Source organism: Triturus cristatus, chromosome 2_1 (genome assembly GCF_964204655.1).
Source record: "Triturus cristatus chromosome 2_1, aTriCri1.1, whole genome shotgun sequence".
NCBI lineage: Eukaryota > Metazoa > Chordata > Amphibia > Caudata > Salamandridae > Triturus > Triturus cristatus.
Window position 1 is genome coordinate 277,725,879 of NC_140581.1, and position 16,958 is coordinate 277,742,836.

Below are 16,958 nucleotides of genomic sequence, written 5' to 3' on the forward strand. Positions count from 1 at the left end.
CTAACTGGCAACCAATGGAGCTCATATAGCGCCGGAGTAGGGGAAGAGTCATACTTGCGATTTAACGCCAATTTCGCAGCAGCTGACTGAACTCTCTGTAGCCCCTGCAAAATGTATTGAGGGGCTCCTAGATACAGGGAGTTGCAGTAATCCATTCGGCTTAGTACCGTACTCCTTACAACCGTGCTACGAGCGTCCTTGGGCAGAAGTGGAAGGATTCGGCGTAAAAGCCGTAGTAACCCAAAACACACGCTGGCCGTCCTATTTGCCTGCGAGTCCAACTGAAGATTGGTGTCGAACAAAAAGCCTAGATTTCGTATTGTTTTGGCTGGGGCCAGTGGAGCCTCGTCCGGAACAAGCCTGTGCTCCACTTGTAGATGTTGAATCTGCCTTATCGGCGAGTAGTAAAGTAGCTCGGTTTTATCTGCATTAAACTGCAGGCAGTTATTCTGTAGCCAGTCGATAGTCATCCTCATGCAGTTTTGGAATTGTTCAAGGGGGACCGACTGTTTTCCTTCCAGTGAGAAAACCAGCTGCGTATCATCTGCGTAGTTGATTAACTCCACCCCGGACGCCTTGATGATCGCAAATAGCGGTTGAAGGTATACATTAAACAGGATGGGGCTGATGCTGGAGCCCTGCGGCACTCCAAAGGATGCGGGGGGTTTTTCAGAGGAAAAAGGCCCCAGAGTCACCACTTGATGTCTTCCCGCCAAAAAGGAGCGGATCCAATGTAGTGCCCGGCCCTTCACCCCAAACTCTGCCAGACGCTCCAGCAGGATAGAGTGACTCACTGTATCAAATGCAGCTGACATATCCAGGAGCACTAGAACAGCGGTGCTCCCGTTGTCAGCCCGCATTCGCATGTTGTCCAACATGGTGACCAGAGCTGACTCCGTTCCGTGTCCATGACGGAAGCCAAACTGGTCCCTGTCCAGTAGATGGAATTCCTCTAGATAGTCAGAGAGGGACCTACTCACGACCTTTTCTAGGATTTTAATAGGGAAAGGAAGGAGAGAAATAGGTCGAAAGTTAAGTTAGTTGGTGGGATCCAGGGTAGGTTTTTTGATAAGGGGTGAGACCACCGCCTGTTTCCAACCCTTTGTGACAAGAGTAGCAAGGTTTGAAGCCAGTCCGACAATGTGACATCTCTCGCGCACCAGGAGTTGAAGACTCGAAAAGAGACGTAGACATAAGTCGAAAAAAGTTTAGTCAAAAAATCACTAAGGGACAAGCTCTCTCTGGATCTGCGCTAGGCTGGCACGGAATAAGACAGAACTGACGTAAGCGCGCAGGGGCGGCATCTAAGTAGGCACCGTGACGTCATTCCGGTGACCACGGCGCTGACAATGCGCAGGGGTACTGCTGAAGAAAATTCTCCAGATCCAGTCTGACTCCTGGGGGTAATTCTAAGGTATGGAATCCATAACTAAAAGTTTCTTTCAGATCAGTTCGGTTTTCAGTGAGCCTACTGCCTAATTTAGAGCCACGGTTGAAAATCGGAAAGAGCTTGCCAGTGTTTCCTTGTTGTTCGGATGTGTTTACCTTGGTGTGTAGCCCTGTTATCGGCGTTTTCCTTTTTTATTAGGTGTTGTTTTTTATTTTTTTTAGTGTTTTTTCTATTTATTTTTGGCTCTTCGCTATAGAGTGGGAAAAGTAAATTAATCAAGTAGTCCAGGATCATACAGGGTTGCACTTTTATCTGACAGAGAATGAACAGAAGGCATCAGATTACTAGTAGAGAGACCTAGATCCAAGGTTTTTGGGAGGCTGGCTTTCCAGTTGGTTGCTGAAGGTGACGCTGATTCCATTGTCGACATGGGGTTGAAGATTATGGTTGCTTGTTGGCTGGCCGTTTGTTCCCTGATAATGGGTCCTGTGTTGGATTTTTTACATTATCTAGAAGTGCCCACAGAATTTCTGGCAAAGTTAACTTGTCAATTAGTTGGGTCCAGGAGCAAAATTGGCCCACTTCTATCTGATCAAGTATATGATCTAAGGATCTTAGCCTAGTCCCTAGGTCCATTAGACTTGTGGCAATGGACTGGATTAGATCGATTTAGAGCTCTATATTTTTTGTGATTGCCAAAGTAGAGCTTTAGCTATTGTTTCTTGTTTGAAAGTTAAGGAAGCCGGAGATGAAATTGCTGGGCTTATGGGGCTGGTTGGCACGTAATCGCTTTTGTGGGATTAATGAGAAACATTGGGACCGAGTGAGTGCCCTCTTGGATTCTGGAGTTTGAGCCAGTGCCGCTTCTATTTGTGCTTCTATTTGTGATTCCAATGAAACTAGAACCTGATCTGATAAGGCTCTACACTCGTAGTCTGATGTGCTGTGCCTCCTGAGCTCCTTAGGTAACGATTGTGGTACCACAGTAGACGATGGCCTGGCTTGAGTTCCCATTTCCATGGGTGAATAATTGATTCAGGAGAAATGAGAGTGTGGACTTGAATTTGTATGGATTTGAGCAGTTATCATATGGCTGTTTTACTGTGGAAGCACAGCCTTTGGCTCAGGGTCTTGGCGTAGGGTAAAAATTTACTCGGTCCACACCTTCAAGCTCTGGGCTCATACCGGTCGCAGCCTCCTTAAAGCTTTCTTGTGGTGAGGTGGAGCTGTTATCTAGAGGGTCAACCTGCCTTTTTGTGACCGGATTTCTTCTTTCAACCATACTGTACTATAAGCGATTAAAGCCCAGTGCGTAAGGACTGCGGAGCTCTCTTCAGTGCTTTGTTCAACTTTAGCACAAACAAAAAGAGGTAGGGCCTTCGTAAGGCCTTTGCAGACAATCCAGCGCCCCCCGCTAGGGAAGACAAGGACAAGAGTAGCCGGGTTTTGGGGGGGGAGGGGATATCAGGAGAGACCGAGTGGAGACCTCTCTCCCCCATTGCTGCCACCAGTTGCGGGGTTGGATGTCTCCTGGGACGCAGGGTGCTTGGCACCTGGTGCTCGGTGCATGATGAACCCACCCAACCCCGCACCCAGGAGATCCAGAGGAGGTGCAGTAGGAGGAGGGGGCCCTAGGCAGAGGCTCACCCCGGCAGTCCTGTGAGAGGCTGCAAAAGCAGGGGAAGGAGAGCCCGAGCGGGAGCTCACGGGTCCACCGCAAGCCGCACCCAAGCCTAGCTGGACCGCTTCCGCGGAGGACCCAGCTCTCACATAGTAACCGGCAGCTACGCGCTGTGCTCAGAGCCCCTCCCAATTTGCCTGCCTACCTCCTGTTTGCCGGCAGTGGTGTTGATGCCGGTGCCGATCCTCCTGACAGGCTGGACGGGCTGAAGCGGTTGATCTCTCCCTGCCTCCGGAGCCATGGCAGTTTACACCTGGAAGCAGAAGTGTGGAAGTGCATGGGGTTATTGATAATCTATTCATTCAGCACTCCATGTAGACGTTGAAGAGGGTGGGGCTCAGGGATGAACCCTGGGGCACTCCACAGCTGATCTCTGAGGGTTCTGAGAGAAACGGTGGTAGTCTGACTCGCTGGGTCCGTCGGTGGTGAAGGAGTGGATCCAGTCCAAAGCCTTGTCGCAGATGTTGGGGCATTGTGGAGCCTCATGATTAGGGTGCGGTGGAAGACGGTGTCAAAGGCGGCCGAGAGGTCTAGTAGAATGAGAGCTGCAGTCTTGCCCCGGTCAAGGAGGGAGCGGATGTCGTCAGTGGCAGGGAGGAGTGTGGTGTCAGTGCTGTGGTTGTTCCGGAAGCCCGATTTGGAGGTGTCCAGGATGTGGTTCACTTCGATGAACTCAGAGATGGGCGTTGATGGCCTTCTCGATGACCTTGGTTGGGAAAGGGAGGAAGGGGATGGGTCTGAAGTTCTTGATGTCTTTCAGGTCTGAGCACAGCTTCTTTAGCAAAAGATTGATCTTGGCGTGTTTCCAATCATCGGCATGAGTCGGGAGTCTGGGGTGGTTCATTGAGCTCCCTCAGCTTTGGATATCTTGGTGTGCGCAAAGCCACGGCCTCCTTTGAAATAGCAATTTCTCCATTGCGATTCGCAAAAAAAAAAAATCGCAATTAGATAATCACTATTCTTAAAACCTGAACTTATGACCCTAAGTTATCTGTTTACGAACATGTACATAAAACACAGAGACTCTTTCACAAACACACAGATATATGATATAGACAATACACACTGCAGCACAAATACCAATTCCCTCACACACAAGAACAAAATGAGACATGGAATTTACCTCTGTGCATAACAAGTGTGCCCTATTGTTGTTCACAAACAATTCCTTGAAAAAATATACTCACACAAAAACAAACAAAAGAAGCAGCACAAACCCATCCATCAACAAAAATTCCATTGCACCCACAAAACAGCACAACACATGGAATGTAAATGTGCATGTAACAAACTTTGCAACTTCTTTGTATTTGCTACTTGCGTGGGATTGATCAAGAGTTTACTTTCCAGGGGCTGCCTGCCAGCTATACACCCTTGCACCTGTGACCTATCAATCAGCAATCCCAGGCCTTTGTCTTAGGGCCTGCTTGACTACATATTTGCGAGTCGAGGTTGATGTGAATAGAACAATGGGCGAGATTTCATTTTCAGTGATGAGTGCATCAATTTCCATATTAACAGTATGGTTGGTAGATGGAAAGCAACCTGACCACCTCAATGAGTAAGTACATTTTGGAAGACAAGGCACAAACTTGGACGCATACTGTGTGGTGGAATACACTGTAAATACAATGACTATGTGTTGCAGCATAGTCGTCATGCATAAATCGTATTTAGTCATGATAGTTTGATTTAACACAATACCATATGCAATGCAAGCAGCATATTTTGACAGACTGATGTTCAACATTGGTGCTTGGTGTAAAATGCAACAACTTTCAGGAGTCATGGGATCCTTCTTTCAATAAGGGTCACACTAAAAAAGTTGCTCCAGCCACAGTGGCATTGGGTCCATTTTCCTACCCACTCCTGGTTCACAAGGCTACTTGTCCCATGTGCTCCATCACAGTGCAAGAGATAAGAAAGCAATCCAAAGACATTGCTATGTACTTGTGCCAGTGTCATTTAAAATAATAAATTCAAATACTAAGCAGCTTTCTGTAACTTTGCTAGAAAAGGAACACTCAGTTAAACTGCTTACCTTGGTGTACCGGGAAGGAAGAACAAGAATAGACCATGACATTTTTTTTCACTTCACATAAAATAATACATGGAAAGAAACACATGTAAGCTATTTATGAAACCATGCTTAAAATCATATTTGGTCCAAAGTAAAAAAAAAAAAAAAGCTAAAAAGTGAAGATTTTTTTTAATGGACAATGGAGTAAAACTGACTTTCTTGGAGGTTCAACAAAACAATAGTTTTTTAATATTCAGTTTTTAAAGGCATTTTGCACCTCACCTTGTGAACAATGTTAGTCTTCCAAAGACACATAGCACCACGCAAACAGGACATGTAAGGAACCACTCTTTTTAAGTAAACATTTCCAAAACAAATACATCATATTTGCAACTGTTCTTTCATGAGACACAAGTTCTGCTGAAAGTTGAAAAACTGACTTTCATTTACATTTGAGACAGACAATACATGATAGCTAGTGAATGTGCACAGGACATGCAAGTAGAGGAGGTTAGCACTGCAGAAACTGCACTTTCGGTGTCTGATTCATGGAACAATGAACTACCAATTCATGTAGCAGCAGCTAGTTCACCACAGTCTTAGGAGTTGAAGTTTTCGAATGTTTGGGTGGCACAGATCATAAGCATGCAAAAGAGGTAATCTGTTGACAATATGGTGATGTCTTCAATATGGTAAATTTCAAGATGTTACAATTTAAGCATAACAACGCTGATAAGGCCTCTGCAAACATTCTAGTATGACAGAATGTCTAATTAAATATTTCTGCAGCTAAATCCAAGACGTAGACAACGGCATATTCATAATACTTTAGTTTGAATTCAAGTGGATTTACTTCACAAACAATATTATTAAACCAATCCTTGGAGAGAGAGATACTTCAGCTACAGTGCCAACAAAAAATAAATGGAAGATGTATTGGCACTCCTTCTCTAGGTGTTGGGTAAAGCAGCTAAGAATGATGTTTTGACATTCATGATCATCAAGCTGATTGTGTATAACTGGTGAAAACTAGCATTTTTTGTAATGTCATATAATGTGGACTATTTTTATCACTGCCTTTTCTAAGGTCCTCTTTTGGGCTGCGAAATGGTTTACATGCTAATAAACTATTAGAGGAGCTCTTACTATGTTAAACTTCGTACTGGTTTTGTTGCAGGTAACTTTGTCCCCGAGTACTTATTAGAAGTGTTTGGTAGAGATATACTCTGCTTGTTCTGGGTTGATGTATATTTAATAGACTTATATAAACATAAAAGTAGATAAGAAAATTCAATAAAAATATTTATTTTTGAAAATTACATTTGAACTGTGGAAAGTCCAAATAAATGATTGTGAACATTAAAACTAATTTTCAAGAAACTCAAAAAAAATCTAAAAAAAAACTGTAGGTCTTCAGAGAGATGTAGAATTCTGTGGAGACATGGGAGGGGGAAATGAGAAAATGGCAAGGCTGACAGCAATTGACAAATTACTCAAAACGATTACCAACACTAGTTAATATAGACATCAACTCTGCATAAGAGATTTGGAATTTTATATCTTATACTGCCATGGTAAATACTTTCAAATTGTAATACTCCAAATGTGCAGACCTGACAAGATTGATGCTGAGTTATGCACGTCCCTTCTTTGGGGCAATATTTAAAAGATCCCACCAACATACAGTATTAAGTACATCACACATATTTAGAAAAACAAACATAAAACACTACATAATGAAACTCATGATTCAGAACTCATACAACACCACCCTACCATCATAAAACGATTTAGATTCAAAACACCCTTCTGCATACATGTCTACTTGCATTCACCAAATATCATTTGACAAACTGTCAATCATTCACCCACCCACCCATCCATCCATCAACCCACCATCATAAGAGTACACAAGCACCATTATCATTGCACAAAAACCATAGAGACGTTTATAATTCCACATCCAAAATGTCTGTATAATAAGCATAAAATGGCCACACAGCAACTAAGCTATATCCCTTCACACACCATTATACGCCAACACACCTATTTTTATACACCCAACAACACATAATAATACACAACAATTGTAACAGAACAATATACACCATCATATATCAAGACAACTACTTTTACAAACAAAGACACAGCCAGCATTTATTCATGTTTGTACACAGTCCTTTACGTTGCTTCCTTCTGCCCCTTAACAGACTCGTTAATCCTGTGATGGTTCAGAAGAGACCAGTTTTCTAAATCTTCGGCATGAGCTTGAAGATTCAGGTTTTGCTCCAGGAGGGAGATTAACTCGACAGTTGAAATAGATGTCTTCATAACAATTATAACTGAATTTCATCAACATAAAAACTCTATCCTGTTCATTTGTTGATATCCTAGATGTTGGCCTTATGTTCTCCTCGAAGCAAAGCGTGGTCTTCTCAGAGGCTTTGAAAAAGATGCTTCATGAATCTCCAAGTGACATGATTCTCAGTCTCCGGCACACTTGAGGGAAACCTATCTACTGCTTGTTGGGGCTTTAGCTGCCCCTTCCTCCCTTTTGTGGTCTTGGTTGTGGCCGTTTTCAAAAGCAGGACCTGGACTGTTTGTTCTTATTTCACCCTCGCTAATGCAGGATTTGTTTGATGATGCAGTTGAATAACTTGGGAAAGACCAGGCTCATTCAATGAGGAATGCGGCTTTATTCAGGCAGCCGCAATCATTTGAGGGCAAGATCACAAGATATCATTAAATGACGCCCAGTTTTGCCCTTGGGAGAAGCCTTAACTGTAGTCTACTGTCACTTATCGACATTTGAGTTTAAAGACATTTTTACAGGATTCTTAACTCAACAGACAAGGCCCCTTGATGTCCAGCGACAGTTTTTGGGAAAAAGGGGAAGTTCTTGTATCTTCTTTTTGAAGGAGATCATTTAGGGGTTTGACCCTTGGCATTTCCTTGCGGCTCCTGGTACTGCGTCTGCGATCCCTGGCATGGCATTTTCATTTCCTATTCATGTGGCGTCTGCACAATGCATTATGTCCACCTCCTAAGGCTGCCCGAGTGGGAAAAGACAAGACTTTCACCAGTTAACTTGAAGTAAAGACACCCATTTGATTTACACAAGCAGAATCATGAGAGCACTATCTGCAAACTGTGATATTACATTCCATACGGCAGTCTTATGACCCATGTCAGACCTTGGGTAAGTGGTTCCACAGATTTTGCAAACAAAATAGGTGCCATTAGACATCCCTATTACATGCCTTTCCCTGATGGCCACTGTTTCAATATCACACATCAGATGTGGACACTGGCTCAGGGGTGGGCAGGTAGAAGTTTGATCCATTTCTGGAATCCCTCACCTGTTTCTATCCTCCTAAGTACTACATAGAGAGGAGGCCAGAGTAGGCCATCAAATGCCTTCTTAATAACTAAAGAGGCCATTATATTACCCTCTCTAGGGGTGGTGTTCAAGATGTGGAAGAACAAACTAAGATTTATAAAAGAATTTTGCTCAAGTATAAAAATATTTTGATCATGGGACACGATTTCTCGTTTTAATTGGAGAAGTCTGTTTGCTATCAATTTCTTAAGTATCCTATACTATGTGTTGACAAGCAACAGGGGCGGTGTGACTAAGTCAATGAGAAATTACTGAAGAATGTATATTTGCAACATAGCAAGACCCCCAAAGGTTCAACAATGTTCCCACAAACAAAATACTGGCGAACAAACAGAAGGAAACTAGGTGTAGTAGTAGACACAAAATCAAATACTAGCAAAATGGCTAGAATTCAGTTATACTTGTGTATTCACAGGCCTGTTTAAATTAAGTTCTAAGGTTTAAACTGTTTCGAAAGAATTTAGATAGTGTGAAATTCTGTATAAGGTACAAGAATATTCATTACATCAAATTTTCTGGATTACAACATCTAAAGAGGACTTATTACACTCTCGCCTTTTAACTATGCCAAGGAACAGTAATTACTTTACCTTCTGCATAACTTTTCTGGCCCATTTCAGTTTCTTAATGTACCACTGGGCTGAAGGTAGCGAGCAACGAGCTGCACGTAACAGAAGAAGGATTCTTTGAAGGACGCCAGACACCTTTTGACGATAATCTTTCTCAGATGTTAAAACCTGGTCACCATAGTCGCCCTGCGATAAAAACTGTTATTAATGGAGAAGCTAATAAAAGACAACTATCCATTCAGGCTGGCAACTATGTATTTTCTAAAAAGGTCTATTGTTTGGTTTTCCATACACAACACAGTCAACTAAGTCATTAGTGTAAATTAGATTAGCAAGGAAAAACTACTCAACAGATACTTAATCTGTAAATGAAAATGAAATATTCCTACTCTGGGGAGACAATGAGTGTTTTTTCCCCCGAAAATGATAAGCTATGGTTTGGGGGAACTGAATCAAGTTAATGTTTCAAAATGATAACATTTTGTATTCAGAAACACCATGAATCAAAAACAATAATCATAACTAATTCCCTCCTGGGATAATTTCTTTCTGTATCTTAATATCTTTTTGCCGTTTAACAAGTTACTTACTTTCGTTAGCAATATATCTGTAAGAAACAAAGGTTATTTATAAAATCCTTACCCTAGAATTACTCCCAGGCGTCAGACTGCAGCCGGAAACTTTTTCGTCAACAGTACCCATGCGCGTCGGAAGGTGGCGTCGGTCGACTCCGCGTTCATCTTAGGCGTTGTGGTCCCGGGATGACGTTGCGGTAGCTACATAGACAACGCACTCGCGCGCTGACGTCAGTTCTGTAGATGACTTTCCACGCCAGAAGCACAAAGCCATGCAAGACACTGACCACTGGTGCACAAACCTAGGGCCCTGAAAGGAAGTCCTCCTCCCTAGAAGTCAGTTTGCAGAACAGGGAGGATGGGTGGGGCAGTAAGGAATCTACAACTAACCTATGTTTCTTACAGATATATCGTTACTGAAGGTAAGTAACTGTTTATCTGAAAGAAACAGTTAGTTATAGATTCCTTACCTTAGAATAGAAACCCCAGCACTACTAACCCCGGAGGTGGGTCTGCGTACTAAGTTCACACAAGAAAGTCCTGGAGAACAGAAAGGCCAAATAAGCCGTCTCTCTGGACTTGGCTGTCCAGGCAGTAGTGTTTGGTGAACGTGTGCAGTGATGCCCAAGTAGCTGCCTGACAGATGTCATTTAGGGGGACTCCTCGTTCCAAAGCAGTGGTAGCTGCCGTTGTCCTGGTGGAATGGGTGTCCCATTGGAGGCTCGTTCTTTGCCAAAGAATAACAGGCTTTGATGCACAGAACGACCCACCTGGAGATGGTTCGTTTGTGCACGGTCCGACCTTTCTTAGCGCCCACGTAACCAACAAAGAGCTGGTGGTCCAGCCGGAATTGTTTGATGCAATCCAAGTAGAAGGAAAGTGCCCGTTTTGGATCCAGACGGTGGAGCCTCTCTTCCTCTTTTGAAGGATGCGGAGGCGGAAAGAAGGTGGGTAAAGTGATGGTTTGGCCAATATGGGAAGAATTAACCACCTTGGGAAGAAAGGAAGGTCTAGATCTGAGGACAACCTTGTCCAGATGGACAGCCAGAAAGGGAGGCTTGGAACTCTCAACCTGCGCACAGAGGTGATGGCCACATGAAAGGCAGTTTTCGAAGTTAGAAGCCTGAGAGGACAGTTATGTAGCGGCTCAAAGGGAGCGCACATAAGGAAGGCAAGAACCTGGTTCAAGTCCCACTGAGGCATTACGAAGGGAACAGGAGGAAAGAGATGAGTAATGTCCTTAAGAAAGTGATTTACAACAGGGGACTTGAAAAGAGAAGGCTGATCAGGGAGCCTTAGAAAGGCTGAAATGGCTGAGAGATAGCCCTTAAGAGTGCCCAGTGCAGAGCCCTGCTGGGCCAAAGAGAGTAGGAACAAGAGAACCTCAGAAAGAAGGGCAAAAAGGGGATCCACAGCCTTTGCTGTGCACCATGCCACAAATTTGTTCCATCTGCAGGCGTATACAGTCTTAGTGGAGGGACGTCTGGCTGCCAAGATAACATCAGAAACTTCGGGAGGCAAGTCAAATGACGTCAACTGCCGCCGCTCAATATCCAAGCAAGGAGGTGGAGGCTGGACAGGTTCAGGTGGAGGACCGTTCCCTGCTGCTGCGACAGAAGATCCTCCCGAAGAGGCAGTCTGATCGGAGGATCGATGGCCATGTTGAGCAGCTCGAGATACCAAAATCTTCGTACCCAATCCAGGGCCAGAAGAATGACTTGAGCCCGGTCGCGCTTGATCTTCTTCAGCACTCTGGGCACAAGTGGTATAGGCGGAAAGGCGTATAGAAGACCGCAACTCCACTCGCAACGAAAAGCGTCGCCTAGCGAGTGCCGCCTGGAGAATAGATCTAACCAAGGCTCTCCCCACTGCTGGAAGAGACCTTGCACCATCTCAGAGTGAAGACGCCATTCGTGATCCATCATGCACCTGCGGCTGAGTTAATCCGCCCTGGCGTTCAGTGAACTTGCCAGGTGTTGAACCACCAGGGATATGTCCTGATGTTCCAGCTGAGTCCAGAGGCGGAGGGCGTCTTGACATAGGGTCCACGACACCCCCCCCCTCCTTGTTTGCTGCAGTACCACATGGCGGTGGTGATGTCTGTTAACACCTGCACTTCTCTTCCGCGGACAGAGGGAAGGAATGCTTTGAGTGCAAGACGAATCACGCGAAGCTCCAGAAGGTTGATGTGGAGTCCGGACTCTGCCAGAGACCAGAGTCCTCTGATCTCCGCCTCCCCCATGTGGCCGCCCCATCCCAGAAGTGATGTATCGGTCACCACTGTGAACTGTGGTTGAGGAAAAGAGAGGGATCTGCCGTCGACCCAATCCTGGTTCGTTAGCCACCACTGCAATAGGTGTGCAGTGCCCTTCGAGATCTGGACGTAATCGGACAGGTTCCCCTGATGTGCCCACTGGAAACTTCAGGTCCCACTGCAGAGCACGCATATGCCACCTGGCATGGGTCACCAGCAGGATGCAGGAGGCCATCAGGCCCAGTAGCCGGAGGATTATCCTGACCGAAACCCGGGATAGAGGCTAAAAGATCGGTATCATAGCCTGAATATCCCGGACTCGCTGTTCCGGAGGATAGACCCGGAACTGCATTGTGTCCATAACAGCTCCGATGAAGAGGAGTTTCTGAGAGGGAGTCAGGTGCGACTTCGCACATTGATGGAAAACCCCAGCAAATGCAGGAGGTCGGCCGAGTCTGGAGGTGGGAGACTACTGTCCGGGGCGAGCCTACCTTCAACAACCAGTCGTCGAGATAGGGGAAGACTGGAACCCCTGATCTACGCAGATGAGCTGCGACCACCGCCATCACTTTCGTGAACTCCCAAGGGGCGCTGTTAAGGCCACAGGGGAGCACAGTAAACTGAAAGTGCTTGTGGCCTACCGTGAACCGCAAGTAATGCCGGTGGGCAGGGAGGACGGGGATGTGGAAATAAGCGTCCTGCAAGTCCAAAGCTACTATTCAGTCTCCAGGGTCTAGGGCAGACAGGACCTGAGCTAGCGTCAACATTTTGAACGTCTCCCAGAGGAAGCGGTTGACGTTCCTGAGATCCAAGCTAGGACGCAGGCCTTTGTCCTTCTTGGGCACCAGAAAGTAGTGCCAATAGCAACCACAACCTATTTCTGGGACAGGAACGCGCTCAATGGCTCCCTTGGCCAAAAGTACAGAAACGTCCTCTTGGAGAAGGGCCAGATTATTCTACGACATACAATACTACTGAGGCGGGATGACAGGAGGGGTAGTCTCGAAGGGGAGGGAGTAGCACCTTCGGACTATTTGCAAAACCCACGTGTCCGACGTGATGGTGCGCCAGTGGGGGAGGTGATGGCGAATCCTGCCACCCACTGGCGTTTGGTAGCCCTGAAAGGTCGGACTAGGAAGGATTGGAGGCTATTGCAGAGGGGGCTGTGGTGGACTGGCCTGCCCGCTGGCCCACAGAACTACGGCGGTGGTAACCACGTCCCCAGGCCGGGCTGGGGCTGAACAGCTTGCGCTAGTCTATGGCTCTGGGAGGGACGTGGAGAGGCCCCCCTTCCCTACCAACGAACGGGGCGAAAAGCAGACTGCGCAGAGCGGGTGGTGGAGAGGCCCAAGGACCTGGCCGTAGCCCAAGAGTACTTTAAGCACTCCAGCGCGTTGTCTGCCTTGTGGCCATGCACCTCATAGTTGGGCAACTGGACCTCTCTGGAGTGCCTTCGAGCTCCATGGGTTCGGGAGGTGCCTCAACTAGGTTTCCACCAGCAGGATTGCCCTTGGTGTCAGTCAGGCCAAACTGGATATATTCCTAGATATGAACCGACTCCGGTCACGAATCCACACCTGCGTCTGGGTTCGGTCCTGTGGTGCCATTCTCTGCACCGCCGACCCCATTGTCATTCCCGACTCAATATGGAACCGGATCGGAGTCACTTGACACTGACACTGGTGCCTAAAATAACCAGACCATCTGGGTCAGAGACAGTATACTTTCTTAGCTAGGCCCTGCGGGAAGTATATGACTGGTGTGGACCTGAGGATTCCTATGATTACCCTGATCTTCTTGAAAAGCCTCTGGACGAAGATAATTGGTATGAGGATCTGGCCGATGCCAGTAGTCTGGAAACCTCACCTGACACTGAACTGATCTTTCATCTTAGTATAGATATGGAGGAAGGGTCCTCCGTTAATATGGTGGTGCAGAGGGCGGATGAAGTCCGCAACCTCACTCTCCCCTCAGTATAAGTCAAGAGAAATGTTTTCAACTGGAGGTGTCCCACACAGAACCTCTCCTGCTTTTCAAATAAGCCCTCTGATGTCCTGCTCACGGCCTGAGCCAAGCCCTGCCAGGCACTCCTGTGCAAGGGATGATTGAACGTCACCATTCTCCCGCTCCTGGCCTCCCAGCTTTTCTCACCCAGCATCCAACGCCTGAGAGCCTGGTGGTGCAGAATGCAACCTCCAAGGTACCTCCTGGCCCTTTCCCCTTCTACTCCACTGGATGGGGAATCAAAGAGGCTGGAAATCTTTGGGAAGAGGATTTTCTCTTTTGACAGCTTTGCACTGCAGTCAGTGAACACCATGTGCCTCTTCGCCAGATACAGCCACACGATTCAGTATTCGGTAGAGCAAGTGCTGCATGGTCTCGGAGGAGGCCTGAGCGATCCGGACACATGCTATTGCCAATGGCAGAGACGCAGCAAAGTTCACAATACGATGCAGACTGGACACAAGAGTCTCGCTGGGCAAGGCCATTGCTTTATCTGTGGAGCTCCGTCACCACGCCAAGCTGAGATCAAGCGGCTTCTCTGGGGATGTCCAGACATCCCTTATGCTCTTCGATAGCATTTGCCTGTTTGGTAACAAGAAGAATAGGGTCACTGTCCAGTCGTTGGGACTCACCATGGACCCACACAAGCTGCACTCTTTCTTTCGCTCCTCCCGTGTCTACTGTTGAGGCTACTAGCTGTGCCCTTTCAAATAGAGCCATTATAGCCATCAGGCTTCCCAGCCTTTTTGTTGCTGTGGCTCCCCCAAGTCCCATGGGAACAAAGGCCAGAGATCTGTCAAGTCCGCCACACCCTTGGCAGCCGCCATTTCCAGACCCTTTTAGAATGCTCTCACAGCAACAGCATGGGCACCCTTGTGGAGGTAGGATCAGGCAGCACCAGCCCAAATGACATGCCATTACTTTGGACAAGTGGGTGCTTCAAATTGTCCGGTGCCCTACACTCCTAGAGACCCTGCCATCCATGCAACTGCCTTCTGATCAGCTGACGGGAGACCATCTCTACTTGTTGTGCAAGGGAGCGAAGATTATTCTGTCCAAAGGAACCATTGAGAGGGTGCAGGCATCAGAAGTAGATCATGGTGCTATTCCCACTACTTTCTGGTGCCAAAGAAGGATGGAGATCTTCGTTCTATTTTAGATCTGCGCCCTCTCAACGTCTTCCTGAGGAAGGAGAAATAGAAGATGTTATCACTTGCTCAGGTCCTGTCTGCATTGGAGCCTGTATGGCAGCATTGGACCTGTATGAAGCCTATTTTCACATCTCAGTCATGCAGGCCCATCTGCATTACCTGAAGTCCATAGTGGGCCACAAGCATTTCCAGTTTGCTGTGCACCCCTTTGGTCTCAACAGTGCCCTTCAGGTGTTCACAAAGGTGATGGTGGAGGTTGCAGCACACCTGCGGAGGTCAGGAGTTGCAGTCTTTCCCTACCTCGATGACTGGCTGCTGAAGACGGGCTCAACCCAGACAGTCGCCCACCTCCAGAATACGGCAGACCTCCTGCATTCGCTATCAACATGCCAAAGTCACACTGACTTCTTCTCAGATGCTCCCTTTTAACAGAGGCATTCAGGACACTGCAATTCTGTGCTTCTCCGAGTCCAAAACATTCAGGCTATGATCTCGATGTTTCACCCTCCGTCCTGGATTTCGGTGAGACGGACTCTGAGGCTGCTGGGTCTGATGGCCTACTGTATCCTGCTGGTGAAGTACACTTGATGGAACATGCTGGCTCTGCAGTGGGATCTAAAGTGCCAGTGGACCCAGCATCAGGGGAATCTCTCCAACCTGGTCCAGATTGAGGGAGACTGAACGTTAAGCAGTGGTGGTTACAGGACCACAACTGAGTCAATGGCAGTCCCATCTCCATTCTCCCCACCCAGAATGACAAAGGTTACTGATGCATTGCTTCTGGGCTGGGGCAGCCATCTGGGAGAAGTGCATATCAGAGGACTCTGGTCTCCGGCAGGGACACTGCTCTACATCAATTTTCTGGAGTTGAGGTTGATTCGTTTGGCATTGAAAGCTTTCCTGCAATCCATCAAAGAGAAGCTAGTACAGGTGTTCACAGATAACACTACTGCCATGTGGTACTGCAACAAGCAGGTTGGAATGGGGCCATGGACCCAGTGCCAGGAGGCTTTGCACCTCTGGACATGGCTGGAACGTAAGGGCATTTTCCTGAATGTACAGCGCCTGACAGGATCTCTAAACGCCACAGGTTGCATGCAGTACGTGTAGCTTCCACTCTGTGTTACTCACTTCCTTCAGAAATATAGTTTCAGTAGTCTCAATATGCCAATAAACATACCAAATAAATCCTCTAAAAGATAGAAACATGCTTGTTCACCACAACAAACTATACAACCACCGACCGATCTCCTTTCTCACGGCCAAAGTATAAGAAAAAGCCATCAACCAACAACTCTCCTCACATCTGGAATGGAACCTCTTACTCAGCGCCTCCCAATACGGATTCCGCAGAACCCACAGCACCAAAATAGCACTCATTGCTGCAATTGGGGACATCCGAACCGTACTTCACCAAGGAGAGCATGTGGCTCTGATCCTCCTAAACCGCTCAGCAGCCTTCGATACGGTCTACCACCACACACTCATCACAAGGGTGCACAACATAGGCATGCAAGGAGGTCCTCTCAGATGGACAGCCTCTTTCCTCACCTGAAGAACGCAAAAAGTCTGCCTCCCCCCTTCACCTTCAAACGTAAGGAAATAATCTGTTGATTACCCTAAAGATCCTTGCTCAGCCCCACCCTCTTCAACACTTATGAATCCTCTGGCCAGCTTTGCCAAAATCCATGGACTCACATCATAGTATATGCCAATGACACACAACTCATCCTCTCCAAAGACACCACCAACAACCAAGACCAACTTCCACAACTGCAGGTCAGACATCCCCAACTGGATGAACAACAACTGCCTGAAGCTCAACATGGACAAGACCGGGGTACTGATTTTTGGAAACAAAAGCTCACCCATGGGATGCATCCTGGTGGCCCTCAGAACTCTGATCTACTTCTA

At 46.8% G+C, this 16,958-nt stretch overlaps 1 protein-coding gene across 3 annotated transcripts in view; it reads right to left on the reverse strand.

Annotated features, from left to right (window-relative positions):
• The window catches only part of CPLANE1 (ciliogenesis and planar polarity effector complex subunit 1), a 2,680,747-nt gene that overhangs the window by 1,961,790 nt on the left and 701,999 nt on the right, over nucleotides 1–16,958 (reverse strand). For all 3 annotated transcript variants that reach the window (XM_085631095.1, XM_085631092.1, XM_085631094.1), the window contains exon 20: nucleotides 9,082–9,246. In XM_085631095.1, the coding sequence (XP_085487221.1) occupies nucleotides 9,082–9,246 (165 nt within the window). The remainder of the gene's footprint in view (nucleotides 1–9,081; nucleotides 9,247–16,958) is intronic.